Consider the following 16,343-nt stretch of genomic DNA (forward strand, 5'->3'; position numbering starts at 1 on the left):
AGAGGTGCCACGAGAGCAGAGTAACACCACAGGAGCAGCACAGGAAAATCGCTGCAGCTCAGACACGCCGCAGACCTATGAGGCAGACTCGGGCTAGAGAGCGACGCGCAGCCGGCCCCCGCAGCCCACAAGCCCGGGGAAGCCAGGCCCGGGCAACACGGAGTATCGCAAAGCCCTGTGCCGCCACCTCTCCCGGCCTCCTCCCGCACCGCCAGACCGCCCCTGGCCTTCCCTGGACGGGTAGTGTCTTCCGGAGGGATCGCCTCGCTCCCCGCCGCTCCGCCCGCCCGCCCACCCCACCTCCCAAGGGAGCGAGAAAGATCAACGGCCACCAACCGACCCTCACCCTCCGCCCGGGGTGTGCAGCCAATGAGCGGCCGCCGCTCTGCAGCCCCTCCCCCCCACGAGCGGGGCGGGGCCTCCGTGAGGGTGGGCAGCGCGTGATGCGCGGGAAATGCTCGTCCGGGGCGGCGGGGTCACGTGGGGTAGAAACTCCACGCCACGGTGCGGACCGTTCCATTTCCCGTCGTATGAGAGGGAGGGGGAGTGTGTGGAAGGAAGCACGACACCGTCCCGGTCGCTCCGGCCGGCCCGCGCGGGGGAGGAGGCGGGGCCAGCTCGAGGCGGGGCCGCTCACGTGACGCCCGGGGCGGGGCGGCGCGGCAGCGCTCGGAGGGTGCGCGGAGACAGCGGGAGCGGAGCGAAAGGAAGCGCCGACGAGCGGGAGCCGCCACCCGTCGCTTCAGCACCGCCACCATGGCCCGGACACCTGCGCTCCCCCTCATGGCCCTCTGCCTGGCCTGCCTGTGCGGGCTGGGCGCACGGGCCATCAACGGCACCACGACCGTTGGTGAGTGCCCCGCGACCCTCCTCCTCCCCCTTTTTCCTACCCCCCCGCCCCGACAGTTGCTGACGGGGCAGCTCCTCCCGCGCTCGTTCCGTGCTCGGCGTTGGCAGCGGAGCGGGGCGGGCGCCGCGCACCGAGCCCGCCCGGGCGGCCAGCCCTCGGCACCCGCCGCTCTGCCGCGCCCGGCTCGGGGGACGGCCCCGCTCTGCCAGCCGCCCGGCGCGGGAGCCGCCCTGTTCTCCCTCGCAGCTCGGCCGCCACCGCTTCCGTGCGGCGTCAGTGCTGCCGCCCTCAGCGTCTCGGCCGCGGCTCGCCGAGCTTCTTGCCTGCTTTTCATTGTCTGCTTTCGCTTCCCCTCTCGCTGGGGAGTATTTGGGCGTGTGCGGTGTGAAATCCGTTAGCACGGTTTAACACCACCTCCGATACCCCCTTGGTATACAGCACATGCCTGGTAACGGGTGGCTTTGTGTCCAGTAAAACGTACGCGGCGTGTTTGTTTCTTGCAAACTTAGTACAGCTCAAACTGCAAGAGTTACTTAGCTAAGCTGTGTTTTCTGCCACTATTGCTGCTTGTTTGTTACCCTGATGTTTGCCTCGGTGTTCGTCCTGTGGGCTTGTCTTAATCTTTCTGGCTCTGTGAGCTATTTGCTGAAGTGTTTACGTGGCCAAGAACCACAAAATGCGCCGCATGCCCCAAAAATCTAAGGAAATAAGTTGTTCTGGAAGTACTTAAACGTTTTCTGGCCGCATTGCATAATGCTGCTGGATGCAGCGGAGTGTGAAGCCATGCCGTAACCTTTGCTTCAGCCCTTCTAGATTTCCTCTTCAGCCCTGCCACTGACGACGTGTTCTAGGCCACTATCGGGAACCAACCCTATCGGAACCGTGAAGTGCTGGAGCACTGCTCAGTCAGAGGTGAACAGTCTCTGCGGTGCAGCGGGAGAGGGCAGTGTTGCTTCAGGAGGGCGCGCTTCTGTTGCTGTCTCCGGTTTTCCTCCTCAAGTGTAAAGGGAATATCCCAATTTATCCCGTGTGAGAGCCAGTATATCCGACAGGGTTACCTTGGGAGCAAACGTGAGCTTGCCTGTGCTTAAGAACTGAGTTTTCTCAGTGAAGACCAGGCATCTGCTGATGGGGAGACCTTGTCGTTATCTCATATAAAGGCCCTAAGAGTAGCAGGAGTAGCATTGGAAGAACATGACAGCCTACTGCTAATTCTGAAGTTAACAGCTCATTCTTGAAACCTTTTGCTGTGTTAAAAATGTCTCCTGATCCTTTACTCTTGCAAATCTGTTCCTCCCCCATGCTAGTCTGGGAAGGCTGTTTGGAAAGTAAACTAGAAGTCCCAGTGCACCTGGTATGAGCTGGCAGAACTGACTGTCCTCCTATTTCTACAGATGTACCGTGCTAGATTTTCTGTGTACTCACAGAGAATGTTCTGCATTTGTGGCAAAGTGCAACCGTGTGATGTTGTTATCATATTCACGCTGCTAGTTGGTTTGTCGTTAATTGGTTTAATTAATAGTTGGCATCAACCTTGTCAAAAGTCGTGCCGTTTGTCTAAACCGCAGCTGTCCCTGCTCTGATACAGTGCGGCAGGGGCAAAAGTTCATCTGTCTAAGGCGGGGGGGAGGGGAACGGGATTCCTGGGCCCACTGCCGGCTCAGCGGGAAGCAGTTTGGCGGGAACGAGGTGCGTGCACTGGTTGGCCGCTCCGCAGCAGCCCAGACGTGGCAACAGCTCAGACATGGCAACAGCTGAGGGTCCACGTGGAGGAGAAACTATGTAAATTCCTGTGCTGGTGGATATGTAACTAGCAGTGTCAGCAAGGGGCGCACTCGCGAATAGAGGAACGATCCTCCGGGGGCCCGGCACACAGCATAAAAAGAATGCTTGCTTTTTAACACTTTCAAAACAGTGTTAGGGAGTTTGTTTTGTTTTGTTTTTTTCCCCGACATTTTGGTATCAGTACCAATGAGGAATTTACAAAAGCGAGCGTTGTTAATTTGTCAGAAGTGAGTGTTGTGTGTGATGTGATCGTTCTTCTGATGTATAACCAGAATAATAACTGGCCCTTTTTTTTTTTTCTTTCTGAAACCTGTTATCCAGAAACTGTCATATAGCTCTTGAAGTGGTGTAACTGCCTTGTTTCTGAAGGAAACAGGGCAAGTGTGTTGCATACCTCACTCATGCAAACTGACAAAGGTCTTTTCATATCATGTGTTTCTTAAAAGTGAAGAAATAGCACAGATATTTGTAGCCTGATACTACCATAACCAAGAGAAAGGCCAGGTGAATTCAGGCTTAATTCAAATTACAAGAATACTGAAGTTAGTTCATGCATTAGTAGTTATGTTGAGATGTAAATTATCATGCTGATTGCTGAAGATCTGTGAATAGTAGTGTTCCCTTTGCTTCGGAGCAGAGCTGAGAAAAGTGAAAGGTCGTCCAAAGTTGCATGGAGTAGGTGGATATAATGTGAAATGTGCTGAAGAGTATGTGATGTAGAGAGTTGTGGGTTGTATGTGGGCTTTTTGAGCATGATGGCTGTATGACTAAGTCATAATTAAAACTAATGCAGTAAAATTGTAGATGGGGAGAAGATCTTATTTGATCCAGATAGTGGATGTGTTGTTGTAGTTTCAAGGCAGTGTTGTTTGAGATTGACATAAAAGGCAGCCAGTTAGGTTGCTGGCTTCTGTTGTGATGAAAATAGGAATATATTTACTTCTTTTTTTTTCCCCTCTCCTTTATATGCATTTGTATATGACATCTTCTAGATTCTTGTCTTTATTTCCCATACTTTAGGTGCTTTCTACTGTAGGGTTATTTATAGCTGGCTGTATTATCTAAAGAAAAATGTAATCAAAAGGAACAATGCTCTTACCACCTGAGGTTTAAATGAACTTATGCATAATTGGTGGACTTTAGTAACTTCACTAGAGTAGTATATCCTCTTTTATCTGAGTTCATTGTAGTCAGAGGTTGGATGAGGCAAAATCTTGGTGTATGTGTGGGATCTGATTTCTAGTATTAGTAGAGTCTGGAGAGAAATGTATTTGTTTCTTGTCAATACATTCTTAAGTTGTAACTTTCAGCTGTAGTTGGTTCAGTGAGAAAGATTGTGCCTTAACTTGAGATCTGTGAAATGCTTTCTAACTGCAGTTCGTGTATTGATGTAACAGGCTGCAAGTGGATCAAATGTGAAAGTAAGGAGGACTACGAAGTGCAAATCTTTACTATGCCATGCAGAACCTTAAACCCAACTAGACCTACTTCATCTATATTGATGTTCATTACACAAATATACTGTCCTGTTTGATAAACTAATGGAGCATTAACCCAGAAGTTGTATCTTGGTGTTAAACGTTTCAAGTTCTAATGTGGAAACAGCTGAACATGTTCAAAATAATCCCAGATTTTTTAAGGCTTCTGATTTAAATTTGTGCTCTTGATAAGCTAATGTTTTTGAGATGGTCCAAAATGTTTTTAGAATGAACTAGTCACTTGTGTTTGCTGGTAAGAAGTCATGGATGGATTCTGACATACAAGGCACAACCCTGTGCTTCAGTCCCTTTAGAGGTGTTGTCATTAACCTCATCACAACCACTACTCCTGAATTGGAGAGGAGTCCATTAAATAAGATTAATTAAAGAGTTGTGTTTCTAAAACGAAGGATTGCAGCCCACTGAAGGGAACATGATAGAGCCAAAGAAGCATTAGCTGATCTCATTCAGAGCCTTGTTTTTCCCACTGTAGGAGAGTTGAATGTAACTGTATTTAGGTGACCTCTGGTACTTAGTCCTTGGAGGAGATAAAGTTGCTGTTGACAAAGTCATACAAAGACTATATAAGTAGCCCTCAGGTGGATTATTTGTACTTATGTGAGGTGGGAACAGAATAAGAGGAGAGAATGGTTTGGCTGTAATAGTAATTTTGTAGCACTTAATTATAGATGACCAAGAAAGGTTATGTATGAAGGCTAAGATGCTTTGGAAATAACAAAAATAATTTTGGATGTAATTTGTCCAGTACAAGAGTGTCCTTCAAGAAGTTATTTTTCTGAATTCTGTGTGTGTTGTCTGACCAACAGGCACATACTGCAAATACTCAAGAGATCTGTGTAACTTCTTTGGGGGAGAGGTTGGAATCTGAGTCAAAGGAGAAGGATGTGCAGGCAGAGAATAAGAAACTGTCTTCAGTAATTTCAAGGTCAAGGTTTTGTTTGAGAAGCTGAAACTAAGTTTTGCTTGCATGCAGAACTTTATTTTTATGATGCTACCAGAGAGATGCAGAATATTTAACTTGAAAAATGTCACAAATAGGAAAAACAGTCTGATATTTATAGGCTATGAAGAAAAAAATACCAAGTTATGCTGGTGTTTAGTTTGTCCTATTAACAGTTTATTAGTACATAGGAACAATGTCATTAACACTTTCAAGTTCTGCTGCTGTAAATATTTTTTTCTCTTCTTTCCTGACAGAAGACATGTGTGTAAATGAAACAAAAGTAAGTTCCAAATATCACAACTGTATAGGGAAAACCAGTGCACTTGTAAGTATTTAGATATTCAGCTTTCACATTGTTTAATGTGAAGCAGTTGTGTTTACAACTCCTTAATCTGTTGACCTTTGTTAATATGCCTTTTATAATTTACATAAGCATGTACAAATATGTAAATAAGCTGGAAGCATAGGGCTTAAGCCTACAGTATGTGATACTAAAACACACAAATCTGTTGTGCATTCAGTTAACTGCTTACTGTCGCTGTTTCAAGAATCCTGGTGTATTCTGCTAGACTCTTGTCTCTGGCTACTGCCTTGGTTTCTTAGATGAAAATGGGTGACATTTCCTATAAGGTATAGCATATCCAAAGTAACTTGTTAGCATCCTCAAGACAGTAAGCTTCATATTCAACAAAAGGAGTTTTGCCTGCTAAGTACTTTGCTTCATCTGAGATGCAGTAAATAGGAAAATCGTATGCAGCTTCCAGTTTTAAGTGCTAATTAGCACAGCTCTTCATGCAGTCCTGAAGTTTAGGGTTTGGGTTACAGAACTGCATAAAGTAAATCCTCCATGCTAGGAACATGCTCAGTTGCATATGTACTCCAGGCTTTTTGTTAATTTGTGCTTCCTGTGCAAAGGAGATTTGTAGGACATGAATAACTTAGATTCAGTCTTGAATTTTGCTTTTGTGAAAGCCTCCCAGATTTAGTTTTTCTGAAAGCTGACAAGAAATGGACTTTTAAGTAGGAATTTTCTGGTTTTAAATTCTAGAACAGCAAATGAAAATTCTTAATACTTCTGTCTAGATGAGTTCAACAGTGCTGCTGGAGAGGCTGGCTCACACCAATGGAGATGAAGCTTCCATGCTGTTATGGGTCATCTTGTGGTGGTGGCAGCAGCCAGTCAGAATTCTGCTTGACTTGGACTTGTGTGTTGTTTCTAAAATTCTAACAATCACCTCTTAATCAGGAGTGTTAAAAGTACAATTTTTCAGTGCTTTCCAAAGAGAGCATGCTGCTACAATGCCTTGTTCTATATCCAGGAGCAGGATTTTTACAGTCTGTTCCTGTTAAACTTGTGGTGCTGTTACCAGGTTGTTGTGGTTTTGCTTCTACATATTCAAGGAAACGTAATTGTCACCTTTAGTGGATCTTCATTGGTGTGAGATGAACCTGCATACCTTATCAGTTCTTACAGTGTCATGGTTCAGCAGTGCATTTGGGGATTGACATAGCCAAACATTAAGGTGGACCTAAACTGACTTGATGCAAGTGGGACCTGAGAGAATGTAAATGGTGATATATCCAGCCTATGTCTGTAGAAACAGGTCGACTCTGGTTTTCCACCATGCTCAATTGTTTCAAGATGTAAATAACCACATTTAAATGACCCTGAGCATTAAAGGCTTCTGGACATAATGCTATTTCAGTTAATACAGTAAGTTGCAAAAGCTTCACAGTTGTTTGTTTGTTTGTTTTTGTGGGTTTTTTTTTTTTTTTGGGAGGGGGGTGACTGGTTTGTTTGTTTGTTTAAACAGCACATACTGAAGCTGAGAGCTCTCACAACTGGCGACAGTCCTCTGAACAGAAAGCTTTAGCTAAACTTCCAAATTCTTGAGGATATCTTGCATTTTTCTCCATATAGCTTTAGCTGTCTAACCACTCTGACTTCTAGTTGAACTTGATGGGTCAGGTTCAGTTTTAGTTGCAGTGAGGTTGGGAAGCAGTGCTGAATACCTAGTTTCCTATTGTGTAAAGCGTTCACAGTTTATACTTGTACAATAGGACTCTTATCCCTTCTGTTTGCTTTGAGGAATCCTGAGTTGCAAGTTGAACATTGGCTTGATTGGCCTGCCTGTGACAAGGTTTTTCATGTATTCACTTGTGCAACTTCTGATGTTAGTGTGGTGGATTGAGCATTCAACTGCTTTGTGATTTCAAACCAAAACTACAATAGAATGCAGTGCTATATGAATTTCCTAAAACTCAGGCTGCTGCTATTGCACTTTGTGAGTTGTTTTAGTTAATGTTGTCATTAATCTCTTTAACATAACTCTTTATTCTTTCATAGCTCCTACAGTTGTTCCTTTTTCCAATGCTACTTCGCCGTCTTCCAATACTACTTCACCACCTACCAATACTACTTCGCTGCCTACCAATACTACTTCACCACCTTCCAATACTACTACAGCGTCTTCCAATGTTACCACAGCTCATACTACTATAGGTAATGTAGTACCACTGAACGTTGCATGGCAGTAAGCTAGGGACTGGTGAATAAAGGACACAGTTTTTTTTTTTTCCAGAGATCACAGTAGTAGCATGATTAAACATCTGTTGTATGGAATACATAAATGGTACCAAAGTTTGGTAGAAGTGGATTTTACAAAACTCCAGCAGAAAAAAATGCTTGTTTCTGATATAATTTAAGAAGTTGCTCAGTGGTAATTGTTTGAATTAGATTGGTCATTTCCATTAATCATGAGTTCTTACAAGGTTGATTTTGTTGTTGTTGCCCAGTTCAGATTAGGCTCAAAACAGCCTGTTGTACAGTAGTGTGATGTTCAGCTTTGAGTAAACCTAAAATGTTGGGACTTGTCCCAGTGGAATAGTGGAATACTGGTTAACTGTTAGTAGTACTACCCTGGGGGAGGTGAGACTGGTCAGAGACCCTGTGCTCTGGCTTGATAATGGAAGAGCTTTTAGAAGACAGTCTAGCTGTCACAGGTGAGTGTTTCCTTATTCCACTTATGTAATTCAGAGTGTTTTGGGGACAGGTGGAGAAAGAGGAAGTTTTGCTATCCTGTGTTTATCTCCTGTCTAGAGATATTACATTAAGTACTTTTTGTAGTACAATTAATACTGATTCTGAGGCATGTTTAATGAAAGTCTTTTGCCTTGATGCAGATTCTCAGTTGTCTAGAAGCAGCTGCTTTAATTCTTGTTCAAATAGTAGTATTTATATTGGTGCTTGAAAGAAAAATGATTTTGTCTGAATGATCCCTGGAGAACTTTGAAATATTTGCATACCAATAGTATGCAAGTTTAAAAAAATGCTTATTGCAGGAGCTTGGCTTAATGCCATGCAGCTGAACATCTAAATTGTGTGGGGTAAAGTCTGAGGTCAAAGCTTACTCTTATTAGGCAAAACATGACAAATTATTTATGTAAGAACTTCAGTGCTTGCAAACTTTTCTCTTAAAGTTTATAGTATGTACCTACTGTCTTCTCTCAAACAGCTAACATCACCAGTGCAACTACAAATGCTCCTCTACATACAACTACCATTACTTCAGCAACGACCAGTGTTCCAGGTAACTGCTACTCCTAGCATAATTAATGCATAAAATACTTAGAAATTAGTGTTGCTTTAAAAGCATTATCTTGAAAGACTTACCAAGTGACAACATTGAAGTAGTATTGGTATGTCTGCTGTTGCCACTAACTTTGTTAAGGTGATGTATATACAAAGCAAGGTAATACCCTGAGAAACAGAGCTGGTTGGTGAGATATTAGAAGTCAGAAATATGTTGGTCAAATGAAATCAGCTGACCACTTTTAATAGTGTGGCTGGAAGTCACTTGTTAACTCACTTATTCTTGGGGGAGGTGGTATTTTGTTTTTCACTTGTGACATAATAATGGGATACCTATTAAAAATATTGGGCTACAGTAATGGGAATAAGCTGACAAATTTTATTTCGGCATTAGTCTTGAATATGCTATTTCATGAAAAGCTCTCACGAAGTAAAGCTCTTTAAAACTAGCCATCAGCAGATGGTGGTTACTTCCAGATTCATATGTGGTGTGGCTTCAGCTGATTTCTTTAAGCTTAACTCCCGGGGTAAAGTACAGTAGATGAAAGATAATTTAATTTTAATTTAAGCAAAAAAAAAAAAAAACCTGGAACAAGCAGCAGAGACTGGAAAATGTGTTTTGAATGTGAGCAAATCAATAATATACTTCTATGTAAAGGAGGAAAGCTTTGGCATTTTGAAGTACAAATAAAGTCCAGCTGGGACTTGTTCAGTATTGAGGTCCAGAGCAGTTTGGCTATAAATAGCTCTAGCCTTGTATGAATAGTATTTAATCAGAATTTCAGTATTGCTAATCTACATGCAGCTGCTGACATGTCTTCATGTCTTTACTCTTGATTGTTTTTTGGTTTGTTATTGATATTTGGATGTTTTGTGTAATCTTAATACAAATAAGCCAATACTGAAATCTGTAAAACTCACAAACTCTAATGTGGTGTTTAACAGGTACGAATGCTACTGTGACTCCTGCACCTTCTCCACGTAAATCTACATTTGATGCTGCGAGTTTCATAGGTGGAATTGTCCTTGTTCTGGGTCTGCAGGCTGTTGTTTTCTTTCTGTTCAAATTCTGCAAGTCAAAAGACCGAAACTATCACACACTTTAGGACCTGCCACTTTCTAATGGACTAGTAGCCCAACACCTGTAGTTCACTGAACCAAAATGTTTCCTGTTGCTCATGGAAGACAGCAGTTCATAATATCCTTTAAATATCCAAAAGAAGACTTTAAAAGAATATTTTTGCAACATTATACTTGGCAAGAGGTGATATAAATCTCTTCTACAGGATTACTTGCAATATGCTGCATGGGTTCTAATGGCTGTCTTATTTTTCTTTAGTGGCTGCTGCTGTGGGACTTTTTTTTTATATGCCAAGTGTAGATGTTCAGAGATTCTTATTAATATTCAGTGGCAACACTGTCTTCAGTAGACAATCTCATGATGACTTATTGTGAAGGCTAATTTAATCAACATTTGATACAGTATCCCTTCAGTTTTATCAAGATGTAAATTGTTGGTGACTGACTTCAGGGAGTGAAATACCATTTATACTAGCTTGTGGCACTTACAGCATGTTGCTAGAAAGATGAACAAAATTGTAGAAGTAGATAATGTCCCAACGGAATAACATAACCCATAAATTTTTATACACAAGAATAAAGGTTGCCTGATAAAATACTGCATTCCGAACAGAAATCCTATGCCCTTTCCATTTAATGCTAATGGTGGAGAGGGGATGTAGGAATAATCCTTCTGAAGGGTCAGTGAAAATTAGTGCCTTAAAAGACTAAAAATCAGTAGGCTGCAAAAGCGTCCCACCTATCTCACAGATAAACAGAACTATTAAGTACTAGCTTTATATGGCAGAATGGAATACATACGTCTTCAGCATTCCAGTTTAAAAACTTTTTACACGAAATAAATGTCCCTTATGGATCTTGTTTGAGAGGGAGCATGGTACAGTAATATTCAGCCACAAACAGAAGCTTTAAGTTGTTTACCTTCTGCTCTGGCCTACAAAGACCTACTGTAAAACTAGTGACAAAATTTGGTTCAGTCCCTATATAAAAAGGCAACAACTTGCATTTATACTTGAAATACTGGTGTTCGGGAAATCCTGATATTTTCTCATTCAAATGGTTCTTAAACTCGTTGCAATTAGATTCAGCATTTTTTGGTTTGGTTTTTTTTTTTGATCCTTCTGTATGTCTACTTGCTAAAGGAGCAGTTAAGGGTAGTCCAGAGAATCTGCTGATTTGATCCTAGTCAGGATTGCTCTAGTCCCAGGGTTGCCAGGGCTACATCTTTTTTCTTTTCCCTCCCTACTTTCTGGCATCAGTGAACTGGTTAAGGAAATCTATTTGGCCAAGTAGGTGTTGTTTTTTTTAGTTTTGTGTGTTGTGTGGTTTTTGTGATTTTTTGTTTTGTTTTGTTTCGGTTGTTGTTGTTGTTTTCTGTGGTTTTTGTGTTATTGTTTTTCCCTTTTCTTTGGCTGGATCAGCCATCTCAAAGGTACGTCTTTCCAATGTAGATTGACTTGAGCACCAATGAAAATAAACCCACAGGAAAAAATTGAAGTAAAGAGAAAATCAAGTGGTAGATGTAGCACATAATACATAAATTTGATGATCAAGGAATATCATCAAATTTCAGGATAATATGTAGTACTGTCTTACTAGTTCTGACTTGAAAAGAATTTGGCACTCAATACAAAATGATAGCATTGCAGGTAGTAGTCATGGCAGTGGAACTTAAATTTCTAACTGAAGTGCACTTAATTTGCTTCATATTTAAGTGCACAGTGTTGTTTTCTTGTGTTCTTCTAGTTTGAATGGCATTGTTTCTGTTGTGCTGCATAGAAAACTCAAATTGCTATGAAATATAGAAGTTACTCACCAGTACTGTATCTTTGAGTTCATTAGTTTTTGGTTTTCTAAACAATTAAGACAATCAGCTCAGGTTTATTAAAACAGCAGAGTGAGCAGCCAGTTTCCAGCAACAGTATGTGTGTGGGTTAGATGGTATATCCTTGGCCTTATTGTGAAATCACTTAATCTGTCTTTCCCCTATCTCAGAACTATTTTAATACATTTATTTGTTTAAAAAAAAATATCCATGAGCTTGTATTCTGTGCTTTGAAGTAAGCTAAATACTCTTCTAAAGTATGACAGTTCTCCTTCAGCTCAGCAGAGCAAACCGTATGCCTAGTATGTAATTTTTTTGGCCTCAAAGGGCTATCTTTCAGAAAACTTGCAGAAAAGTGCTACAGAACACTTCATAGCATGGAAGACGTTGCAACAAAGAAGTTGTTGCTCTGTAAAATGTTGATAAAATGCTTACTCATGAGATATGCTGATGCTGATTTAGGTTGCTGATAAAGTATGCTGGTAAAGCAAACTAAAAATATTTTTTAAAGTGCCTTAAAGTTGCTTAATCTTTTGCCTCAAATTCTTTTTGAAAGGGTAGAAAGGATACCTTGCCTTAGTTACAAAATTCTGCTTGGTGCCAGCAATTGCTACTTTCCAAAACTTTAGGAAACCCAGGATCTCTGACACATACAGATGCCAATCTGAAAAACTCAAGCTGGTACTATATTAATTTAGTCACGTTCTGGAAGGCCTGCACTACGCACTGCTTGCTCATTAGCCTTGCTAACAAGGTATGATCCACAGTTCACAGAGTTGTGGCTCGCATAGTTTCCCTTTCAGTTCTTTGGGGGGAGGGGAGGCTGGGTTATACATCTTCACCATGTGCTTGGCTGCCTCACTATAGAAAATATAGAAAGTATCAGCTGATCTGTGCTGTGTACTGGCAAAAAACCTGAAGTAACAACTTGCAGTTTTTATTGGCCTTGTGTTTTGAAGTGGAAGGTAGCTCATAGATCTGTAGTTGTATTTGCCCCTAAATCAATTTTAGGCACTGAACTGTAGTGACTCTTCAAGTTATCTGGCTCTTTCTTGAAGCCAACTTGTGCAAATATCAAGCTGTTATGTTATGAATGTTCTCTGCAAGTGTTGCTGTAAAAGTTTGTATTTTGTCTTTGGAAGAAAACTGAAACAGTTGTAATCACAAAACCAAATTGTTAAATAAAATCTGTTGAATGGAATTTTACTTGTAAACTTTATTTAATGTAAGCAGTCCTAGAGGGGACTGTCTGCTGACTTTCTGGTGATAAGAGCTGTTTTCCATAGGAACTGAGATTCATTCTCCTTCTTTCCCTACAGTGTAAGGTTTGAAGAGTTAACTCTCTTAAACACAGCACTAACTTTGCATTTGTTATGTGCAAAAGTACTGACTCAGATTTAGAAGCTCTCCAAAAGCATCCTCATTTAGGTCATGTCATCCATGTTAGTTTAACCCTGTTCTCTCCTTAAAGCCAAAGAACAGCAAGGCATTTATTAAGTGTTTCACTTGGAACAACCTGTAAGGCTTAGTGCTCCATACTGGATGTCAGCCTGTAAGGCAGAGGGGACTGCAGTCTGTGGTTCCAGGGAGGTTGTTAATAACCCCTACATTGTAGTATCTTTTCTTACTAAGATCTTTGACCTTCATGAAAAAGATACTGCTCTGAGCCTTATTTTTTTTTTCCCCGATTGTATGAGAAAGAGTAGGATATTATCTAGGGAGTAACTGTCAGGATGCTTGGACAAAAAGAACAGTGTGTGTGTAATTCTGTAGTTGCAGACTGACTAGAACAATAACCAGTTCTGAGTGAAGTAACCTCAGCAGTTTCACATCATGACCTTAATGCTTTTTGTGGGTTGTGGATGTATCACTAGGTAGTATTGACATAACTCAGTCTCATCTTACGGGAAACTGCAAAAACTGTAGTAGTGTTTCTGGAAAGGCCATATGGAAATAGAGGAAACGTAGAGCTTCCTGATCTGATTTAAATTGCTCTGCCTTTCAGAAAGTCATCCATTTACTGCACACAGTGAAGGATGGAATGAAGTTTTTGTTACAATGCAGTACTGAAAGCCTATGCAGAAGTGTTTATCCACGTAGTACCAGTCCGGTGTTACTGCTCTTCTTTGAACATAGTCTTTGCAGGTATAGCATTCATGCAAAAATGATCTTTGAGTTTTGCTGTGTTGAGCAATACTTGAATTTATTTTATCAAGAAGCTCTAATGAGCCTCACAACCCTTTCCTTTTTACTGCTGCAATAGCACAGAAGTGCTTCATACTGATGATACTGTTCTACTTCCAAATTGGCATCTGATTCCTAAAATGTGCTAGAATCACATTTGCTGGCTTCTCTAATAGCAGCTGACCTTGGATAATTATCAGTCACCTTTTCATTCATTAAAGGTGTACCTTAAAAAGAACTTGTGTTATTTGATAACTGATTCCACACCATTCTGTAGGATAGTGTAGCTTGTTTTGATGCAGCAATAAAGCTTGTTTCCATAATGGTGAAGGATGTCAACCTTATTCTAGGAATCTTCCATCTCTAAATGCTGCAGCATTTCTAAATGAAGTTAGTTCCTTTACTCAGTGTTTAACCAATGCAATGCTGTTAAGGGTTGCCTGAATTTAATCCTACATCTGATTTAAAAGAGTGCTGAAGTATTTGATTTTTCGTGTTCATAAGCATCCAGGCATGTGGGTGATTCTAGGTTAGTATTCTAACTCATCAAAAGCTGCAGTACAATTTGACACATCTCTGGAAGACAACTTTGAGTCCTTTATTGGCTAGGCTATAAAAGCAAGGGTTTTTTTTTCCATGCAAGAGAAATGCAGATAATAAAAATGCTTAAGTTTGTTTTCTTCTAGTTAGTGTAGCATTGTGCAAGGAGCTGCCCTTTTTTCATTGTAGGGGGAGGGGAGAGAGTGTGTTTGGGAAGGTAGACTTTTGATGAGTCATTTTTAAACAGGCATGAAAGGTTCAGGCAGCAACATCTGGGGGTGAGAGCACTGCATTGGGCAGGATGTGGTGCTCAGGGGTTGCAATAGAAAAGCAGTTAAAGAAAACAAAACACCAGATCAAATGGTTTTGCTCTAAGCACTTAGCTCTGCTTTGCACCACCATGTTCCAAGGTTACCACAACAAAAGGAAGCCTTCTAGGTTTGCCTTTCTTGCCTTTCTGTAGTGTGTTGTGTGTGAAGGGAGGACACAGTGCTGCTCTTGCTCAGAATAGGATCTGCATCAGCCAGTACTTAAAATGGATTAGCAGATTAACCGACTGGAGCTGAACACTGTATCTGAATATTTTGAAGTACATATGCACAGAACTGAAGTATTACTGTTGCCATTTGGTTTGTATAGAAATTGTTCTCTTATTTCAAGGGTGCCAGTTCAGTGGCATTTTGTAAAATGCCCTGAACTGATTTAAAAAATATATTTAGGTTTACTTCTAGACCAGCCTTGGTTTCTGTAGTTGCATGAAGACAGTAAGAAGAGACTTTCCATTTAGGTGTGGTGGTAGCCTGTCTGCCATTCTCTCCTTCCATCTGCTTGGCACCTGAAAGCATACGTAACATAGAGTCACCAACCATGGCATGGTACTAAAAAAAAAATCATCTTTCCTGGACCATTGCTAACTAAATACCTCCCTCCTGCCCCCTTTCCTTAATCAGTTTTTGGAACATTGGAACTCTTGTTTTTTCCTGTTTGCTAGCCATACATACTGGTCACCTTGCTCTTGAAGATGAATCTTCAAAGGTATTTGATTTATTGTCCAGATGAAACCTGCCTGGGTATAGATACAAATCACAGCTTGCAAACTAGTGAAGAAGTTGTTCATTTTGCAACCATATCAGCATATTACCAATACCACCATTACTTACTGGCATTGGTCTATTATCAACAACACAGAGTTACAGCAGAACTCAAGTAAATGCAAAAGCTGTTGTTTCTGACATCTAAGCAGAATGTTAGAGTTTAAAAAAAACAAAACAAAAAAAAAACACAAAAAAACCCCACCAACAAACCAAAACAGAAAACAAACAACACAACAACAAAAATAACACACACAAATCAAAGCAAGTTGTGAACACTCAGCATAGTACTAATAGCATGACAGATTGCTTCGTCTAGAAAAAGCAGTTCATTTATGATCTTGACACAAAGTAGAACAAAAACTATTTGCAGATAGTTGCAACTGTTTGCAAAAAACTATTTGCAACTATCTGCAATTTTTGCAGCTTGCTCCATGCCCTTTTCATTCATAGTAATGAGTGTATCAGCATTAATTCCTCCAGCAGGAGACATCTCAGTGAAGCAGAAAATTCTTGTGGGCCCAAGTCTACTACATTATATGTGACTGTTTTTCCCACAGCTCTGCCTTTCCCAGCCCTGTTGAAAGCCAAGATTAAAAGGTGTGGGTGGGTGTTAATGATGTGTTCCCAGTGATACAAAATTCCCTAGTGAATTCCAGTCTTCCTCTTTGTAGATTTCTGAAAAGCTGAGATGCAGCTTCTTAATGCCAGCCCTTAAACCACTAGAAAAATCCCCACCAAATCAAATGCTATGGTTGCTATCAGCCGTAATGTAATTTAACCCTGATTTGTATCTCTCTACAATGTGGTGTTGCTAGCCCATTTCTAAACCCGATACTAACCTTTCCCATTAGCTTTAGGTAAAGAGGTGAGGGTATTTTTGCCGAGTAGTTGTAATCCTGCACTTGTTAATGGAGACAGTGCTCCTCCTCAGATGTGATCCAAGTATTTCAG

General features: G+C 41.3%; 1 protein-coding gene across 1 annotated transcript; it reads left to right on the top strand.

Moving 5' to 3' along the window:
• Positions 1 to 610: 610 nt before the first annotated feature.
• On the top strand, positions 611 to 12,775 carry CD164 (CD164 molecule). The gene is made up of 4 exons (XM_082049078.1): positions 611 to 850; positions 7,425 to 7,580; positions 8,593 to 8,667; positions 9,615 to 12,775. The coding sequence occupies exons 1-4, from the start codon at positions 757 to 759 to the stop codon at positions 9,773 to 9,775; spliced, it is 486 nt and encodes a 161-aa protein (XP_081905204.1). The 5' UTR covers positions 611 to 756; the 3' UTR covers positions 9,776 to 12,775.
• The last annotated feature ends 3,568 nt before the right edge of the window (positions 12,776 to 16,343 follow it).

This window comes from Streptopelia decaocto (genome assembly GCF_964273445.1).
Source record: "Streptopelia decaocto genome assembly, chromosome: 3".
NCBI lineage: Eukaryota > Metazoa > Chordata > Aves > Columbiformes > Columbidae > Streptopelia > Streptopelia decaocto.